General features: G+C 40.5%; 1 protein-coding gene across 1 annotated transcript; it reads left to right on the forward strand.

Annotated features, from left to right (window-relative positions):
* The first annotated feature begins 8,527 nt into the window (after positions 1-8,527).
* On the forward strand, positions 8,528-19,050 carry LOC146558135 (hepatic sodium/bile acid cotransporter-like). Its single transcript, XM_085247844.1, has 8 exons — positions 8,528-8,610; positions 10,845-11,051; positions 11,140-11,226; positions 11,610-11,722; positions 13,981-14,185; positions 14,895-15,073; positions 15,194-15,393; positions 16,276-19,050. The coding sequence occupies exons 2-8, from the start codon at positions 10,863-10,865 to the stop codon at positions 16,335-16,337; spliced, it is 1,035 nt and encodes a 344-aa protein (XP_085103970.1). The 5' UTR covers positions 8,528-8,610; positions 10,845-10,862; the 3' UTR covers positions 16,338-19,050.
* The last annotated feature ends 1,211 nt before the right edge of the window (positions 19,051-20,261 follow it).

The raw sequence follows: 20,261 nt of genomic DNA on the forward strand, positions 1-20,261 counted from the left end.
GTCCTTACAAGATTGGCCTGCTAAACCATTAAAATGCCCTCCTTTTGTCCCCTTGCAGCGTACTGGCATACTGGAAGAGCCCCAGTATGCAGACACCACTAGAGATTTTTTTTGTCCTTCTTGCCATTGTTGTTGGTGCATCACTTATGAAAAGGAGGAAGGGGGGGGGGGGGGGGGAGCACTGCAGTGCCAGATAAATGCTAGAAAAGTTTCACTACATCCTTAAACTGTCTTAGATGATATTACTGTAGATTATTCTTGTAAACTTTTATCAATAAATCAGTTAACTATACATTATCAGTGTTAATCTAAATGGAGCAAATGAAATACAGTATACTAATGTAATATGAAGCGTGACTGTACTTAAAAATAATTCAAACTAATTTCCTGAACCCCCCCCCCCCCCCCCCCTCAAAAGAAAAAAGATAAAAGTAAATAAATAAGAGTAAGTAATGTCATCCACAGAGAGATAAGCATGTTTATCTCAACTGCGCAGCACTAATTAGTATATCAAAGTGCGTGGGTTATCAATTTTTATGATAAATACAAACTGGAAGAGAGTGCTGTCAATTGCAATGCCCAGCACTGTTGGATGAGCACATGGAAGGAAAAAGTAGGATTGTAATTAAATCATCAACAGCTGCAGCAATAAAGTGTGAAATAATAATTATGATCCAATGATTCAGTTACGAGCCCCTTAGTACTTCTCTGACCTGCTGCACCCATATACACAGTCTCACATGCTATGGTCCTCAGCTATGGGGCTGTTTCTGTCCCTCCAGCCCTATTTTCTTTATGTATTTTTGTTTATTTGAACTATTTTTCAATAGATATACAAATATAAGTTATTATTACAATAATATGATGTTAAGATTAAATATATTGTGTGCTATTGAAATAATTGAGATACTCAGGACTGCACAAGAGCATTCATCTCATGTTCAATGTTTTCTCCATGTTTTCTACCTAAATGTTATTTATGATTGCATATTCTGATTTTCTGTTTCCAATTCCAATTTCATAGGCATTAATGTACCCCCATACCATCAGAGATACGGGCTCTTGAACTGAGCACTGATAACAAATTAGATGGTCTTTCTTCTCTTTAGTTGAGAGGACATGGTGTCCATGTTTTTTTATTTGGAAAACATTTTTGCATCATATTCACACATTCATAGCCGTTAGTCTTGTACTTTTTTGGGTAAACATTGGCAATGTTGTTTTTGGATTCTTGTAGTACACATCCAAACATTTTTGAGATGCTTTGCTGCCATCAAATTTAAAATGTGGTAGTATTTTTCATGAAATAATAAAATGTCTCAGTTTAAATGTGATATATTTTCCATGTCGTGTTGTGAATAAAATATCGGTTTATGGGTTTTTGCAGATTATTGTATTCTGGGTTTCTTTGCATTTTATACAGCATCCCAACTCTTTTTGGAATTCAGGCTGTAGTACCACCAGTGTAAATTTAATAGGAACATTGTGTTCGCCATTTCGAAAAAGGACAGTTATTTCACATTATCACAGTTTCCCTCATTATGTAGAAAGCCTTTGATCAATAATTAGCATTGCAATTATTTATAAGAATTTGCTGTTTTTGCGGTCCTCATTATTGGATAACAACATGCTTTGGAAATGTGGCAAATGATTAAAATTACATGATATTAAAAAAAGTTTGTACCATGTTAGGCTCTAGTGCCACAATTTATTATATATTTTTATTTGGCTGGATGTCGACATACTTTTCAAATATTCAAATTACAATTAAATTTAATGCTGTGCATCATGTTATAGTAGCGAGATAGGACTTATGTGCTGCAAAAAACAGAATAAAGATAATTATTCTGTTTTTTGCAACAGTAACCAAAACAGAGGCCGTTTCTTCAGTGATACTAATTAGCATTTTTATCTTTCAAGCAGGTACGTTATGACTCACTGTGCCTGTCTCACAACAGAATGCAGTCTGTGCTGTATGTCAGCTGTAGATCCCTTCAAGTGATTTACAGTAAATGGTGTTGACTTTTTTGGAAATGCCAATCTCTGCTCTTTCTGCGTCATACTGGGACATCTTGCCAATTTGCTTCAATGGAGTATTACTGTTCTCCAGACTTTCTTTTTTATTTGCACGACATCCAGTACCTTGGATTACTGTGTCTAAAGAAGCACCTGTATATACAGTATCTCACGGGGTCCACGTGTTTTACTTAAACATCATTATATATATGAAATTTGTTCTATATACATATTTGAAAAATTTTATTAGTGTCTTGACTCAGATTGAATGTATCTCTATTCTATCTACATTTTAAATGCTTTTGTTATGATTTTTCTGTTTTCTTCATAAACAACTGGTCATGCAGGGTTAAGGGAAGGACGTGATTCTCACAGCGTAAAAGCTGACACAATTGACACAATAGGCCTGTAGTGTTTGGCCTGTTGATCTGTTGTAGTTGTTGCTGTTTAGAAGTTATTTTGATAATAAATGCAAATGCCATCCACCCATTCTCTTCCGCTTATCCGGTTCAAGGTCATGGGGAGTGGGAGTCTATTCTAGCTTCCATAAAGCAGGAGGCCGGATACACCCGAATGTATCCCGCCAGACACAGGGCTAATGCTATATAAAAATACACTAAATGAACTAAATAAGCTAAATGTTAATGTATTATACCAAAATCTCAGCCCACACCACTTTATAAGCTACTTTTGTGTTTATGTGTGTATCTTCTTCTTTTCAAATAAATAGAGCTACTCCACATGCTTCCCACAAGTCCATCGGCAACAGTGGAAACTCATCTTTTTTTTATTTTATTTATTTTATTTTTTTATTTTTTTGTGGTTGTCACAGTTACTCCTAGTAGTGTTTTATTTATTTTAAATCAGAGGAGACATTAATGGTTTCTGTAAATTTATGTTCAATTTATGACTCCAAAGGGACACAAGTGTGTTTGAAAGAGTTCTACTAGATGAAAAAATTTTCAGGGTCATATATCTGGTATTGTCTTTTTTTTTTTTTTTTTTTTTTTTTTGGCCTGTCCCGTTTGGCTCCCCCGCCCTCAGAACTGCCGTCCAAAGGCAAAGAAAGATGCCCAACGGATCCACCCCACCAAACCGACCATCCCAGCCTTGCCGCAATGGTCCACCCGATTCACCCTTTATCGTTCACTCTATTTTCACTTACTGAATACGGGACAGACTTGACTGGGGGAAAGAAGGGGAGAAAGAAAGAGGGAAAGAGAAACAGCTGAGAAGAGGGACGGGGGAGAAGGGCAAAAGACAAAAACCAACAGAACGGGCAGAGAAAAAAAAATGCATATATCAATCACCTGGGTCACCTGCTGAGAAAGAAAAAAGAAAGCAAGCAGAAGAGAACAAGAGTAATAGAATAAACAACATCACAATGATATATGGGAATATGACAGTAAATACTAAATGTTAAACATTATTGTGCAGCACATAAGATCAACAGAACACAGTGTGCTTTGAGGTAGGAGCCAAAAAGGGTGTAGTTTGTGGGTGTGATCACCCGTGTGTACACCTGTGAGCATGGACGCGCTTGTTTTTTGTTTTTTAAAAGGTTCCTTCATGTAATAATCTGCTAGAGGGTGTGGGGGGGCCACAGCCCCGTCCTCCAGGGCATGAAGCAGGTGTGGAGGAGATCAAAACTCCAGACATCCAGAGGCCCCCAGAACACAAGAGACCAAGGAAGACCAACAGAGGGGCAGCTGCGCCACTGTCCCGGAAAGAGCTGAGGAGAGTCCCAGATGAGGGCTCACTCAGCAGCCGCGGAGCAGAAGCCAGGGGGAGTTGCAGTGACGCGCCCGTGAGCTCCGCCGGCAGCCAGCTGCGCCTGAGTGACCGAGCCCCAGGCCGAGAGGCCGGGGGCACCCCACCTCCGAAGTGGCCCGAGCGAGCCCCAGGCTCCAGGCCCCGATAAGCGGCCGCCAAGGAGTGAGCCGGTGTGTACCTGGACGCCCATCCCCGGACACAAAGAAGCACCAATGCACCGATGTCTGAGGGGGTCCGCCATGGGCAGGGGAAGTGGTGGTAGGGGGAGATAGGCCTCCAAACCTTGGAGGGCCTAAGATGTCCCCAGAGAGGTGGCGCCTGACACCCAACCTGACATATAGACACAGACATACAGGCACACACAGATACAAACATCCATTCCCACCCTCATGCTCTCATATGCACTTACTCCACACTCAACCAACGTGGAGACAGACATAAAGAGACATTGTACACACGATCACACTCCCCAAGCGTACTCTACAAACCGGGTCTAGGTGCCCCCGCCCCTGGAGGGGGGAACTGCACCCAGACCCAGGTGGTGTTTCCCTTTTCCCTGCGGTGGGGGGAGGCAGACCGCCCCGACTCCGCAGCAGCAGGAAGGCTCCACACTCCATACCGCAGTCGGACGGCCAACTCCTCCTCCTAGCCCCCCTGCTCCAGCAGGTCGCAGAGAATGGGGGTGAGAGAAGACTCCAAACCTCCCTCCACCCGCTCATTGTAGTGTTGATGCATGTGTGTTCTAAGGTGCATTTAAAACCCAAGAGGGCATGGAGCTACCTGCCAGAGAGCAGCAGGTAAGCGCATGGTCCCTCCTGCTAGCCCTCAATGTCTACGTGTATTTAAAATTGAGAGGTGGGCAACGATGCCAGGGGTGGGGTGTACACCCTGATGGTACTTTGGACTCCGTGTATCGTGCCCACCCCCAAGATCCTATATGTATGTGTAATGAGAGTGTGAGTAATGTGAATGTCTAAGTTGTGGGATAAAATTGAGGCAGAGGCAGCCAGAAGGGGACAGAGGGGGGGGTAGCCTCCTCTGCACCCTGGTGACATACCCCTACTCCAAGACCCTGCATGTGTGGGTGGTTGTGGTGGAGCGGGAAGAGGGAGGCAGCTGGAGATGGGGAGGGAAGGAAGGGAGGGGCAAGTGACCCCTCCCTGGGGCCAGCTCCCCCGCTGACCCCAGTAGGCACCCCCACACTCCGCGACCCGCCAGGGAAAGGGGGCCCAGGCCCATCCAGACCGGGGCCCAGTGCAGCAGCGCCGCCCGGCCCCACAGAGCCCGGGACAGTCCACCCAACCCCACCACAGAGAAAACTGCACCCACCCCACCATCCACTCATCTTCCAGACTACATAAGACAATAAACACCCAGGCTGAGATCTTCCTCCACCTCTCCTGTATCTCCCCCTCCTGCAGAGGGAGCTCCTGAGGAGAGGAAAGCTCCTGCAAGATGTGACAATCTCCCCCACCAGTTGAAGAGCCCCCCAGGTGGCTCGATGCACCGGCGGCACCCTGCTCCAGGGCTGGGCCCCCATGCACCCACCCGCCCACAACCCCCGGCAACACACCAACCAACACCGGAGGCCCGGTCCGGGTCCCAGCCCAGAGACGGAGCGCCCCCAGAACCTCACGCCCATCCCAGACCCATCTGGAAACTCATCTTTATCACAACTATAACCAAAAAACATCTTAAAGCATAAAGCAGGATGTACTGTTGTCATTTCAGAGCTACTTCTATCATTTTTGGCATGGAATTATGAGCTCTTGAAAGCTAGTGAGGAACTTGGCATCAGTATTCAGGTAACAATCTGTCAGCTGTACATAACTTGTGATCATGTGTGGAGTTTGTACCTGGCAGATGCTAATCTGCTGGCAAACCAGCAGGCAAAAAGGTATCATTGCAAGTATTTTTAGCAATAAAGCAAGACTGCAGACTCCTAATGACTGAATCATCTGTTTGTATTTTTAATGTTCTACTTTTGATAAATTCTGACATTTTAAGCATTAAAAGCCCATTTCGGGTGCATCATTCCTCATCTAAAAGCAGAGACCTCTTCTTTCTGTATGTTTGTTCAGCCACTCGTCATCTGTTGAAATTTGTTTTTAAATATGCAACCCCCTGGATATGTTAAGATGGTGTTTCTGTGATTACAGCATTGTGTTCAGACAAAGGGCTGCAAATTCTTTTTTTTATTTATACTCTGTGACTCATTGTGGTCCATAACCAACGGGGCAAACAGAAAACATCTTTGGGAATCTTCCTCAGGGATTTCCACAATGTCAACTCTTTCACAGATGTTCATCTTCAAAGACACAATGCCTCTTGCTTTAAAGGGCTAAGCCAGCAAGGACACACAAAAAGAAAACAAAGACACTTTTTGACTTCATAAAGTTAGAGGAAGTTATTAGTTACCAGTTCATTCAGATTTATTTTTTATTTTTTACATTTCCATTGCAGAAGCTCCTGGATGAGCTTCACCTCTTGAGGTGCTGAAGTCAGTTGTGCACTAGATAATAATAATGGATTGGATTTATATAGCGCTTTTTAAGGCACCCAAAGCGCTTTACAATGCCACTATTCATTCACTCTCACATTCACACACTGGTGGAGGCAGCTACGGTTGTAGCCACAGCTGCCCTGGGGCAGACTGACAGAAGCGAGGCTGCCATATCGCGCCATCGGCCCCTCTGGCCAACACCAGTAGGCGGTAGGGTAAGGTGTCTTGCCCAAGGCAAGACACCACCTGATGAAGCCAGCTCGCACTTGAGAGGTTCAAAGCGCTGGGAATGAGAATCAGCACCTCCAAGTCTGAAGCCACGGTCCTCATCTGGAAAAGGGTGGAGTGCCCACTTCAGGTCAGGGATGAGTTACTGCTCCAAGTGGAGGAGTTTAAGTATCTCGGGGTCTTGCTCACGGGTGAGGTGAGAGGGGAGCGGGAGATCAACAGACGGAGTGGTGCTGTGACTGCAGTGATGTGGACACTATAGTTGTGTCCAAATTCATGGGCTGCATCCTCCTGAGGACCCGGCTCTCACGGTCTACGTGGGCCGGGTCCTCAGATGGTCGGGTAGGCCGGAAGTAAACGGCTGTGAAATTGGACAGTCTAACCTTCAGATTTGTGTCACCGCTGTCTTGGTGGAGTTTAATCAACTCAGCCGTCTGCTCTTTGCTATCTAAAATATAACAGGACACTGGTGTAAATTCTCGACTGTCTCACACTTCTGTTTAATCAGTTTTCTATTTGATGTTTATTCAGCTGTGTGAAAACCACCCGAGGGATAATTAAGTTTTATTTTATCTAATCTAATCTAACAACTTTAATCTCAGCCAAACTGATTCACTCATGAACAAATAAAACACTGAAAAAAGCCAAACAATAACATTTTTAGGTTGTCTAAGTGACTTATATATTACGTTTAACCTGAGTAGCGGAAGTCTGCGGTGATCTGAAAATGATGTGCCGGGAGTTGTGCCGTTCTCGGCAGCTCTAGTGACCCTCGAGCTCCCGGCTAGCTATCGAGCTGGCGGATAACAGACGTCTCCGAAAATGTCAGAGCACTTTTGCAAATATGTGATATCTTCATAAACTGAGCAGATATTTGAAGTTTACACAGCTACATTCTCGCCTGAAAATATGTTAAAAGTTTATTTTGTGACCCAGAAAGAGTAATAAGAGTAATATTAAAAACTTAGTAGCAGCCGCATTGTTCAAAACTGGAATTGGCTGGGCCGCGCTATGAGTTCTGGGATATGGTGGGCCATGAAGGATACACCCGACCCATCCTTCAAATTCTGGCAAAAGGAGGACGCATTTTTCGGCTGCATTCGGAGGAGTCTACGAATTTGGACAGCCGTCGTCGCGTTGCTGTGGCATAATCGGCCTACAAATGCAGCCTCAGGAGGATGCAGCCCATGAATTTGGACACGACCTATACCAGTCTGTCCTGGTGACGAGAGAGCTTAAAAGTAGCTGGTAGCTGACAGGGATGCCTACTGGGTGAGGCATGTCCCCCCAGGTGGAGGTCCCTGAGCAGGCCCAGAAGAGAGAGATTACATGTCTCGGCTCTCATCTCTGAATGTCTTGGTGTTGGGCTTTCCTTCAACTACAACAACTACAACAGCTCAACAGGCCAAACCCTACAAACCACTGCCCCATCCCTTTCTGCCTCAAATATTTGTCAGTAATTCTAAAATTTTAAGCACTAAATGACCATTTTTGGTGCATTATTTTTCATCTACAAGCAAAGCCTCACACAGGCATGTCTTTTTCTGGATATTTGTTCAAAATGCAACCCCCTTGTTCCTTCAATTACAGCTAATCAACAGGATACGCAGAAAACATCTTTGGGGACTCTTCGAGGAATTCCACAGTGCTGACTCCTTCACAGATGTTCACTGTCAAAGACACAATGCGTTCTTATCGGATTCATTCTTTGAATCAGATAAGATTCAAAGAATCTTATCAAAGAATCTTATCTTGCTGATCTGATTCATTCAAAGAATGAATCAGATCAGCAAGGACCCACAAAAACAATACATGGACACCTTTTGATTTTCTAAAGTTAGAGAAAGTTATTCGTTAATAGTTCAGTCTTTTTTTGTTTGTTTGTTTCTTATCGTTTTTCATTACAGAAACTCCCGGAGGAGATTGTTTTCTCTTAAAGTGCTGTAGTCAGCTGTGCACTAGATGGCACCTCTGCGCAAACAGAAGCCTCCATGTGTCATTTGTTACAGATAACAGGAGTGTCAACACAAAAGAGTTGATTTAATGACAAAGAGACGAGAGACGAGGAAAGGAAGAATCTGTCCCAGAAGGTAAAGAAAGCACTGAATACAGCAATATATATATATATATATATATATATATATATATATATATATATATATATATATATATATTCAATTTAAAACTGCAGCTGTTCATTTCTTGGAAATCATCTTGAGAATTTTCCTAATTTCTTCTTTTTCCTACTTTCTGCAGACTGACCTCTATATTTAGGTGTGCAATTTTCACCTTCAGCACAGTCAAAAAGTAATGCTTGACACCTTTATGGAGCTTTGCTGTGCTGTAGGGTTTTTTTTTCCCCAAACATGTTCTTGTTTATATGAGCAGAAAACAGAGATGTGCAATCTTGTGAAAGTAATTTGTGTGCACACAGCATGTGAGCATGCCAGCAGGGAGGATGTGGTTGTCACATGGAGATGGAGGCATGCTGGAGTTTGAGGTTTGAAACAAGCAAATGCTGCATGTTGTTGTGCATTAATGCACAGATTAACTAGATTTAAGTGACTTTCAGCGAGACATATGCTTTGTTTAGCTAACTATGCCATGTTAAACACGTTTTATCCAAGTGTTTTTGGTTAAATGTCAAGCACTGTACTTTTAAATGACTTTAAACTCCTTCATCTTCTTGTAAACACAAAATAAGTCATTTTATATGACTGTGTATGCAGCACTGTGTGTGCTATAAAAACAGGATGGTATAAGGTGTGTAGGCTGCAGCAGCATTACCTCAAACACAGTAAGGGAATTCAAAGGAGTTTCAAAGTCTGAACATCTACAGCACATGTAATGATTACATTAAATGGTCTCAGGCCCATATAATGTGTACTATGACCTGTACAACTACTATCTCAAAACAGGGAACTTATCTCAGGTCCACACAACATCGAGCTTTCTGGGAAAGCAAACAAAGTAGAAACCGTTAAGAGCGATTCAGTGAGGAATGAGACCCCTTTATTTGACTCTCTGATCTAGTTTTATAATTTATTTTCATATATTTTATTTAAGTGAACAAAACTAACTGATATTAAACACCTTTTTCAAGAGGAGTGCACCATAAAGCAGCTTCAACCTATCGAGGATTTCTCTGCATTAACTAGCTCAATAAAACTTAAAATTATCCAATTAGAGAACTTGAATTCCATCGTAATTATTAAGGTTTGTTTTTGCTTCAATCTCTGTGTATGCTCACATACAACAGAGTGTTTGATGGACAAAGGATACTCCTTTAAAGATGACAGTGTTCATATTCAGGGCTGAAAGCATCAATGGTTTCTAAGAGGAGTAATGGAGGCTGTTTACATCCACTGTGACTGACCATCGCTGAACAGAGACATTGTCTTATGACAACAGCTATCAGCCATCTACGATACAATCTTGCGAACCTTTTCCACTCACACCTAGCCTCTAGTGATCTCAAGAAGTCACATGATAGGGTGGGGCAAAGTCTGGTTTCACCCTTAACCCTCTAGCATTTTAATGAGCCATCCCTTGTTTCACACCTTGGCTCATGTGATGGTCCACATGATTACTAGTAGGTCAATGACCACCCCTAAATAGGAAAACCTACATTAGGAGATTAATACCTGGGCCTATCCTCCTTTGGGCTTTAGAACTGAAGAAGCCTCTTGGATGAGAAGTGAAACATCCTCACAAACTTAAAGAAGGCCGGTTACCGCTTATTTTAAGCTCTCAAGGTTATAATGACCTGGATGACTGAGACCACACAGATGTGTTTAATGCTTCATTTCACTCTTCTGTCACTGAAATTGAACAGAATGAATGCTAAACAGAACAAACCTTTCATGGAAAAACATTGAAAATAAAAATGCAGGTCCTGCAAATAAGGCAGTTGTTAATCTTGGTGATAAATATGCCAATATACATATCATTAGCAATCTGACACGTTCAACTTGTTAAACCTTAACCTCCATACATTTGGAGGTTAAAGTTGCTCATTCATTGACCTGACTTTATTTTGCTTCACAGTGCATCACTCTGGCCTAATGAGCAGCAAACATAGTACCAACTGCAAAACCTGCAAAAAGCCAAAGTTAACTGTCACAGACTGCATTGCACACAACACCAAATCCATTGTGCAAGACTCACGGTTAAAACAGCTACAATTCCAACCAAATGCACCATAAATATTAGAACAGTCACACTGACTGAAATTTAATGCACCTCTTCTGTCCTCAGGATACAAAATTCTTTGAATGAGCCTGCAAAAGTCAGCCTGCTCTATCATTTGATTTTCCACTCACAGCTCTGATTTGAAGGCACCATGGACCACACAGTGGATATTATCTCCGATCCAGATCCGTGGCTCAACAACACAAATGCAAACAGCACCTCCAGTTACATGCCTACCATGTCACCAGTAATGGACAAAACCATCAACATAATTATGATAATTGTCTTATTTGTGACCATGGTTTCACTGGGATGCACCATGGAGGTGTCCAAGATCAAGGTGACTACAGCAAGTTCAGTTTCATATGTGAGCTAAATGTAAGGAGACAATCTTATGCTAATGTGAACTTTTCTTCTTCTGTTTCCAGCATCATATGAGAAAACCTAAGGGGGTGGCTATCGCAGTCGTGGCTCAGTATGGCATAATGCCTCTCACAGCTTTTTTCTTAGCTAAGGTTGGTACTGATGCAAAGTGAAATAAGAGTATAAACACTACAGTAAGAAAGGCAGTAGGCATAATATGTTTGTACTGGAAAATATTTGTGTTCCTGTTTTTTCTTTACTTCATTTTTAATTGTCATTTCTAATGTTAGTAGCGCTAAAACAGTAAAATAAAGTATTTTCTGTTTTTTTCTGAATATATAAAATGGTCATTTAATCTGTTCACTGATTAAGAATTTATTCATGAACTATGACATTAACTGCAGAGGAATCATCAGTAATTAAAAAAAGTAATTAAAGAAAATGCTAAAGGTATTCTTAGTGCACATTTGTGTCATTATGAGATCTTGCTTTTGTTGCTTTTGCATATGAGGTTACTATGATTATTGCGTTACAGCTGTTTAAGTTGGCTGAAATAGCAGCTGTGGTGATTCTGATCTGTGGCTGCTGTCCCGGAGGAGCTCTCTCCAACATCCTGGCTTTGGCTCTTCAGGGCGACATGAACCTCAGGTACACAAACAGAAAATATTTAGCTACAAAACTGTTAATGCATTGGGTTTTTTCTTAAACGATCAAACGCACAAAGACATAAATCCTTAGAGATTATTAGTCTTTATTTTATTTGTAAAATTCAAAACCCCTTACTGCGGGAGGAAGTGCATTCCTAAATGGTTTGCTGTTAAAATCTCACATTTTTTAGGTATCTTCTTCTGACACCTCCGAATCCAGATGGTTTAATTTTCTTTGAAACAACTTTAAATATCACACAAGTTAAAGACACAAACCTGAAACCGTTTGTGTTTATTTAAATTCAGTTCTGGGAAAAGATATGCAATAAACTGTTTTTTTTTTAAGTTAAGCAACCTCATCTGTCTTGTTATCGTACCGCTGATAATCATAATACACCTTGCAGTCTGAAAAGCAGTGATACACGTTATTAGAAATGAATGTCTTACAGATCATCAACATTTTATCATAACAGAGCGACACCTAGGCGTTATACTTTCACTCGGCTAGCCTTTCACCTCGTCTCTTATCTCTCCCTTATGAAGCAACAGGTGGTTACTTTAGGCTTCGAGACAGTCCTCCTTTATCTGATATGTGAGGACCTCGTTTGGCCTGTTGCTCTTAAACATGATCAGTGAGGACAGACTGTGGGCAATGAGGGCAAAGAATGCAGATTGTTTCAGTCACTACAAGCTTGTTATCTTGTTATATAACCAAGTGCCTGGAAGAACATCGTTATCTCACACAACCCCACTAATGTTTTATGAATTAGAATTTTTGTTTTTGTTTCATTTGGGAACAAGAAAATGACCACTGACAAAACAGGAACTCTGATCAACAAAGGAATGTTAACAAGAGCGTAATGGCATGTACTAGAGTTGCATAACACAGTGTAGCAGCCAACCTTGTAACAATTAGTTGGCAAGCATGTCATGGGCTCCCAAACCAGCAAAAATAACACAAGCAATGTTTCGGCAGGATATGAGGAATTTCCAGTTAGGCAGGGTTTTGGAAGTAATGCATGAGGCTCCCAAACGGTGAGCTGCTCACAAGAAGAAAAGTGGGAAAACTGGACTGTGCTTTTGATAGCATGTAGAAATAAGAGGAACATCCACTCTGCGATCTTAACAATTAACATAAGGACTGCTCTTGGCTTCTAGAGACCTTGCTGCTTAATTTAGACATGATATTCAATTCAATTCAATTCTATTTATGTGCCAAATCACAACAACAGTCACGTCAAGGTGCTTTATATTGTAAGGTAGACTGTACAATAATACATACAGAGAAAAACCCAAGAATCATTTGATCCCTATGAGAAAGCACTTTGGTGACAGTGGGAAGGAAAAACTCCCTTTTAACAGGAAGAAACCTCCAGCAGAACCAGGCTCAGGGAGGGGGGACATCTGCTGGGACCAATTGGGGTGAGAGAAGGAAGACAGGATAAGACATGTTCTGGAAGAGAGCCAAAGATTAATAATAAGTATGATTCAGTGCAGAGAGGTATATTAACACATAATGAGTGAGAAATGTGACTGAAGAAACACTCAGTATGATATGAAGTCTTTCCACTGGGCTCTTGCTTGCTATTTGTAAAAACTGCTTTTCTCCAGTCAAATTTTACCTCATCTAGATTATAATATTTTCAATTTTCAATTCACTTTTTGTAAAGGGGAATTAAAGTCCAGAGCATTCAATTTCTGGTAAAACGGGAATGTTTCGCAGTGGATTTTTGTTGCCTTTTTGCCTTGAAACCCTAAGTAATGTACACATGGCTGCACAAATATTCTTCTTCTACTATTTCTTGTTGTTGTTCATATTAATTATTTTTTTCTTCTCATTGCTTGGCTTAACCTCAGAATACTGATACTGAATACACATTATTTATGTTGTATGTAAACACATCTGAGACAGAAATATAGTCTTTCTGCAGTTTAGAAAGAGACAGTATATTTCTTCCACATTGGTTTCTCTTCATTGGCTCATAGGGGGTCATCTGATTGCAGGGTCTTTACCTTGCAAAATAAAGCACCTTGAGGTAACTGTTGTTGTGATTTGGCACTATATAAACAGAATGTATTTAACCTCTGGAACAGTCAGAATTTGTGCAACCTGTTCGTGTTGTGTTTATGAAGTGTCTCACACTATGATAAATTTTGAATGCATTTTGTCAACATAATGCTGAGAAGGAAATTTTGAGCATTATGGTGCTACAAAAAGATAAAAGCTGTCATGGTCTCACGCTTATCTTTTTCCTTCAGCATCGTGATGACCTCTTGCTCAACGTTGCTGGCTCTTGGTATGATGCCTCTCCTGCTCTACCTCTACTGTCAGGGTTTCTCCGACCTGCAGAACGCTGTCCCTTATGTTGAAATTATCGTATCACTGGTCATGATCCTGGTGCCGTGCGGCATTGGCATCATCATCAATACCTACAGGCCGCAGTACTCAAAGATCATCACAAAGGTCTGTGCATACTCACAAGAGTCTGAAGGTTGGACAGATCACTAGAACTGATAAACAGTGTTGATTAACTGGCACAGAGATGTTTATCAGTACATCATCAGTCAAAACTTTCTTTTCTTACATCAATCAAGTGTTTGATTTTGTGTGTCACATGTTTTAAATGAATCTTTCTCATTTTTCTCACATCACATGACTACCCAGTGAGTCCTAAAGAGTTCTTTGGACCAGGGTGGTATATAGGTAACTAGGTCAATGTGAACCAGTACATGGTTTAGAGAATGGTGTTCTGGTTTTTGGATGGTAAAGGATCTCTGTATCACTTCGAAATCAGAAATCAGGCTTCACTATTTGTTACTGGATCGGCTTATTTTTGGTTTTGATCTTTTTATTGGATCTGTTGACAACAGAGTCAGGTCCTTAAGTTTTTCAACAGTCATTTTTTGTAGTTTTGCATCTGTACACAATCATGGTGGGTTTTAAATCAAGCAATCAAGTTGTGACTCAAGTCAGACTTTCAGCTTTAATTTAAAAAAAGTAATTACCTTAACTGTTTACTACTGTGGTCAAATACAAGTTCAGCTCACAATGTTTTATCTGCCACATTTGTTATGAAGTAAAAGGGAATACGCCTCATTTTGCCTTAAAATGCTTGTCAGTCAACTGTCAAATTGCTATGGAGTTGATTTGTTTCGTGTCCTGCTGTTTGCAGGTAGGCCTAATTATAATGATGATTTTTATTGTGGTGATCGTCACCTTAACCAACATTGGAATCGGAAGAGTCATGCTGACTGTGCTGTCTCCTCCGCTCTTGGCCATCGCTGCTCTCATGCCTTTGATAGGCTACTCCTTTGGATATGTCCTCTCTGCGATCTTCAGACTCAGCCAGTCGTAGGTTCTTTGGCTTAATTCAGTCATCGAGTCAAGTCAAGGCAGTCACATCAAAGATGAAAGAATTATGAGCCTTTCTGTTTATATTCATGACTCATGAACATGTGTGTCTGTCACCAGGGAGCGGAGGACCGTTTCTGTGGAAACAGGCTGTCAGAACATCCAGCTGTGCATCACCATATTGAAGATAGCTTTCCCCCAGGAAGTGATAGGCCCTCTGTTTCTGTTCCCAATGATCTATGGGTTTTTTCAGGTGACGGAGGCATTGGTGCTCGTCGTGCTGTTCAGGTGCTACCGAAGGTTCACGAAAAAGGAGAAAGGTACATCAGGTTATCTAAGGCCTTTTATGACACAAGAAAAAACATGGGGAACAAACAGGGAGAGTAAACAAGAATAAGTTCAGCCTTGACCCTTTATAGTGTTGATGATTAATAACAGTTGTTAGTGGGCATTAATCTAAGCAAGGCAGATTTGATGTAAGCTTTTATTTTGTAGGTTATAGAGACCAATCTTGAACCTCTAATGACATACCCTCATTTGTTTCCTCATTTAATAGCATCAAAACTGACCTTTTATAAAGGTACATAGAACATAGAGGGGTGTTTATTCTACTGTATATAATTTCCTTGTTATTCATCTGAACTAAAGATATTAAATATAAAACAGACTGGAGTCTGAATTACAAGTATGAGATCTTAGAATAACTTTTGTTAGTTTTTAAAACAAAGGCTGTTGTAAATGTTGGGAAGGACCAGTTTATACTTTAGTCATGCTGAAACACTGAAACAAGACTTTTCACCTTAAAAAAACAAAAAAACAATGTCACTAAAAATATAAGGTATGAAGGCTCTAATACAAACAGTAAAGCCTTGCATTTGTGTTTTTTAAAAATTGGAAGAATAGTGTTAAAAATACTTTTTGATGTGTAGCGCAAGGGAAAGCTGGACTTTTTTCCACAACATACTTTTTGACTTCTCATTACAGTAAAGCACAAATATAATTTTTCTGTCCTGTCAGCCAGCATGAAGTAGCTCTCTTAAACACTGTTGGTGCTTTTTTCTGCTTCCATGTGTCAAAATTGGCCTATTTTTTATGTAGATGAATATCCAGACCACAGAGTTTCATATTTCACCACAAGTTGATCAACTTTTGTGCAAGATCTCGGTTTGTGTTTATAATGGATCTGCTTATTTGACTCACAGAGACTTACCAGCCTGCGGTCACTGAAGAGGAGCTGAAAGAGACGACTGAGGGGACTGTGTGACCTCAATCACCACCCATGTATTGTACAGCCTACAGCTGACTAAACAAACAGAAAAATGCACAGCCGTATAGCTGGTCTTGATTTTTATACTGTATTGTGATCTGAAACCTCTAAGTGCATTAGAAACTTCAGTTTTTTATTGGTTAAGTATATTGTCTTTCTACACCATGCAAACATCATCATAGTTTTGACTGAAAATAAAATCTTCATGTACAAAAATGTATTTTTACAAACTCATTTGAAGACTACATTTAAAAGTCTGCAATCTACACATGAATCCCAAATAAAAGCACAGCCACACAATATAATGCAAGAAGGAACAGCATCCTTTAGTCAGTCGTAACTATGGCCATAAAAAGCATGAACATATGTGATTGCAACATTATAATTGCAAACATGTGCTGCTGCTAGTCCATTCAGAGCTTTTATTGTCACCAAGAGGGCCGTCTTCGTAAGCTGGAAAACAAAAAACAACTTGGACTTCTTACAGTGGAAGAATCTCTTTCTTTAGATCCTTGGAAAAAGCTCAACAAGTTCAACAAGAAATAATCAGTTATCATCAGTAAACTAACACATGTTTTTCCATTGCATAATGTGATTGCAATTTGATGATTGATGATTTTGCAGAGTGGTTTGTGATGAATCATCTGCTGAATGTAAATAAGACCAGAGAGATTGTGATCAGCTTCAGAAGGAAGAGGACAGCTACAGAACCCATCACTGTCCTTGGACAGGATGATGCTGTGGTGTGACACAGGTATCATAGAGTATGTGTATAAGGAAGGCAAGGAAACGAATTTCTTAATTTAGAGGAGCTTATTGGGTAATAGTTGAGTAAAGGTCTCACTGATGTTAAACACGTTTTCAAGAGAGACCTGAGAGCTGCACCATGAAGCAGGTTCAGGTTAAAATCCCCAGTTATCAACTTCTTATTACTTGTTATCACTGGCTTCATGCTTCACATAAAACAGGGTGGCCTGTCGTTGGACTGTCATGTCTGCAACTTAAAAGAAACGGTGATAGAAGAATATGAGAGACATCAAGACAGCAAAACTGGATGCAGGACTGCTTTTTCTGGCCTGCTGGAGGGGAGGTGATTCAAGGTGACTCATTTTCTACATTGAATATTCACTATAATACCTCAAGTGTATGAGTTTTATTAACTGTAATACCAGCAATGTACAAAATATTTGTCAGAAATCTTTGGCAAATTAAAAAAAAAAAAGTGGAGGACAAGAGAAAACTGCAGCGGATGGTGAGGGCGGCAGAGTGGGCAACTGCCACTTCACTAACCCCCCTCAGAGTAGGGCTGTGCGATATGACCAAAATCTCATATCCCGATATAAAACATCTATCGTCCAATAACGATATAAATCACAAAAATGTAACATTTTCTGTAAATTCGGTGAATCTCGGGTAGCTGAAGTGTTTCCAGCTGGGCATCGTGCACTGTAAAATGTAATATTGTGTTTAATTAAAAATATTAAAAAGGCTGAACTTAGTTTTTATCAATTTGTTATTAGAACTCGATTTAAATAAGTTACCAGTACTTTTTATGCAAACACGCTGATAAACTCAATTTATTTGAGTTGTCTTAACTTAGAAAAACTAAGTAAGATGGAAGTTTTGCTTCTCAGTGCGGAAGGATGAAAGATGTGTTTTGAAAATGCCACGTGACTACCGTCCTCCTCCCTCTCGGATCAGTTCGCATGTTCATGGTGCCAGAATTTGTTATGGAATATGTTGAGCAAACCTGGAAAAGCGTCAGCTCAAGATATTATTGTTGTCATTGCTGTGGATCTTTACCTGATACACTGACTTGGCGAGTAAATGTTTACTCTTATTCAAACTGATTTTGTGGCTTCTCTTAGTTTAGCACCAGGTTTATAATCTTGTTAGCTAGTTAGTGTTAGCCTACACTGTTCCAAAAATAGTAATGTCAAATGATTTTACTGTGTATTTTACAGATGTGTACTGTTTTTCTAGAATATCATTACATTTACATAAGTAGACTGTGATCTGACACGTCAAATGTAAAATAACATAACATCACTGTAAATGTAATAAAACACAATTTACTTGTTTGTTAAATATATTTTGTTGTACATATGCATATTTAGATTGTAAAAATACATCCAGAAATGTCTCCCATCATGCCTTGGGACATGTGCTGCTGTTTAGATGTTCTTGTTTTATTGTTTATGGTTACGTTACTTTAAACCGTTATCTTGAATGTTGTGTTTACGCCGTGGTGCAGAGTCACTGACAGTTGTTGTTTTGTAGAGAGAGTGCTGTACCATGAGTGACTTCTGTTGTGCTGTTGTTGAACATTGAGGCACATTGTAGCACCGTAAGTGTTTTATTAAGGAGCTCCCCCTACCAGCTTGGAGTTAAATAACAAGCTCAAGCTCTCTCTTTGAGCTTCTTTGTTAAGATTTCTCTGCATGCCACAATGTAAAACATTGCATGGCCACGCTGTGCTAATTATATGTATTGAAAAAGAAATGTAGAGGTAGGAATTGCAATTAATATAAATAACATGACGCTAAGCATCGGCCAATGAATGTGAACTAACAACAAGGTTGCGGGTAACGCTGCGACCGTAGGAAAAAACCCTAATATGAAGGTATTTTTCTGTGCATTTTACAGTAATGTTCTGTTCTTCTAGAATATCATTAAAGTTACGTAAATAGACTTTGACTTCACATTTTGAATGTAAATTAACACTAAATCACTGTAATGTAATACAACATAATTGTCATGATTATTAAATGTATCTGTCTGTACATATGCATATTTAGAATGTTAAAATACATTCACAAATGTATCATGATCTCACAAATATCTGTCCGTTATTTGAAAGATCGAATTCAAATGTAATGCTATGGAAAAGTATATAACATGATCCCTATAAGCTTGTGTTACATCACATAAGTATTATTATCGTTGCGAATTAGGCCGTTCGTGGCTCAAGAGTTGGCAGTTCGCCTTGTGATCAGAAGATTGCCGGTTCGCGCCCCGGCTCGGACACTCTCCGTCGTTGTGTCCGTGGTCAAGACTCTTCACCTACCGCCTACTAGTGATAACCAAAGGGGCCGATGGTGCGATATGGCAGCCTCGCCTCTGTCCCAGGGCATGCAATCAATTATTACTTAAACCAGCTGTTAACTGTATATTTCTGTACATTTACGTATTATGATTCATATTTCCACATTCAGTCACCTTGTTTATAGATAATTTCATTGTTTGATCTTCGGGAGGTGCAGCTGTAACAGGGTCATAAATCACATCTTGTTATAATTACACAAAATGTGTTCTAAACCCCCAAACCGTTCCTTTTATACCTGACTTTTAGGACCTCCAAGCCTGTAGTTATGTTCATTATCAGTTAGAGCCCCTCCTCATTCTTTTCTTCTTCTTCTTTGGTGCACTCCTATAAATACAGTGTACCCCTTTTGCCTCTCCCCTTTTCTACAATTCCCCTGTGGGAGAGGTGGGTGTCATTTCTTTCCAACACCTTAAAACACACATATAATTCATATTTAGCCACCCTGATGTTTCTGATTGTGATTTTAGTTCAATTATTGCCATTATTAAGCCTGTTTTTGTTAGATGTTATAAGTGTGTAGTGTATCATAAATGTGTTTTAGGCGCCATAAATGCTAGCATGAATATATACTCCTTGCTAGCTTGGAAGTTGTGGTGGGTTGAGCTAACCCTCTTCCCCACTGTTTGTATTTGGTCGTAGGAGCTGGAGTGGGCAAATTATTTACTTGGAGGTCTTTCTTTCTTTTACCTTTTTTTATCAGACACAACGCAGAACCACACTGGTTACACTTGGTGCCGTGACCCCTCACATCGCCAATCCTCCTCCTCCTTCTGCTGCCGCTATTTTCCCGCCTCCTCTCTGCAGCTGTGCGCTGT

Source organism: Mchenga conophoros, linkage group LG15, assembly GCF_057382185.1.
Source record: "Mchenga conophoros isolate Kocher_MC1m ecotype Shallow Benthic linkage group LG15, M_conophoros_male_GT1.1, whole genome shotgun sequence".
NCBI lineage: Eukaryota > Metazoa > Chordata > Actinopteri > Cichliformes > Cichlidae > Mchenga > Mchenga conophoros.

Excerpts from the sequence above, each read along its gene's own strand:
- LOC146558135 (XM_085247844.1), top strand. The coding sequence starts at position 10,863 with ATGGACCACACAGTGGATATTATCTCCGATCCAGATCCGTGGCTCAAC. Across the intron at positions 11,227-11,609 it reads CAGCTTTTTTCTTAGCTAAG|CTGTTTAAGTTGGCTGAAAT; the intron begins GTTGGTACTGAT and ends ATTGCGTTACAG. Across the intron at positions 15,394-16,275 it reads GTTCACGAAAAAGGAGAAAG|AGACTTACCAGCCTGCGGTC; the intron begins GTACATCAGGTT and ends TTTGACTCACAG.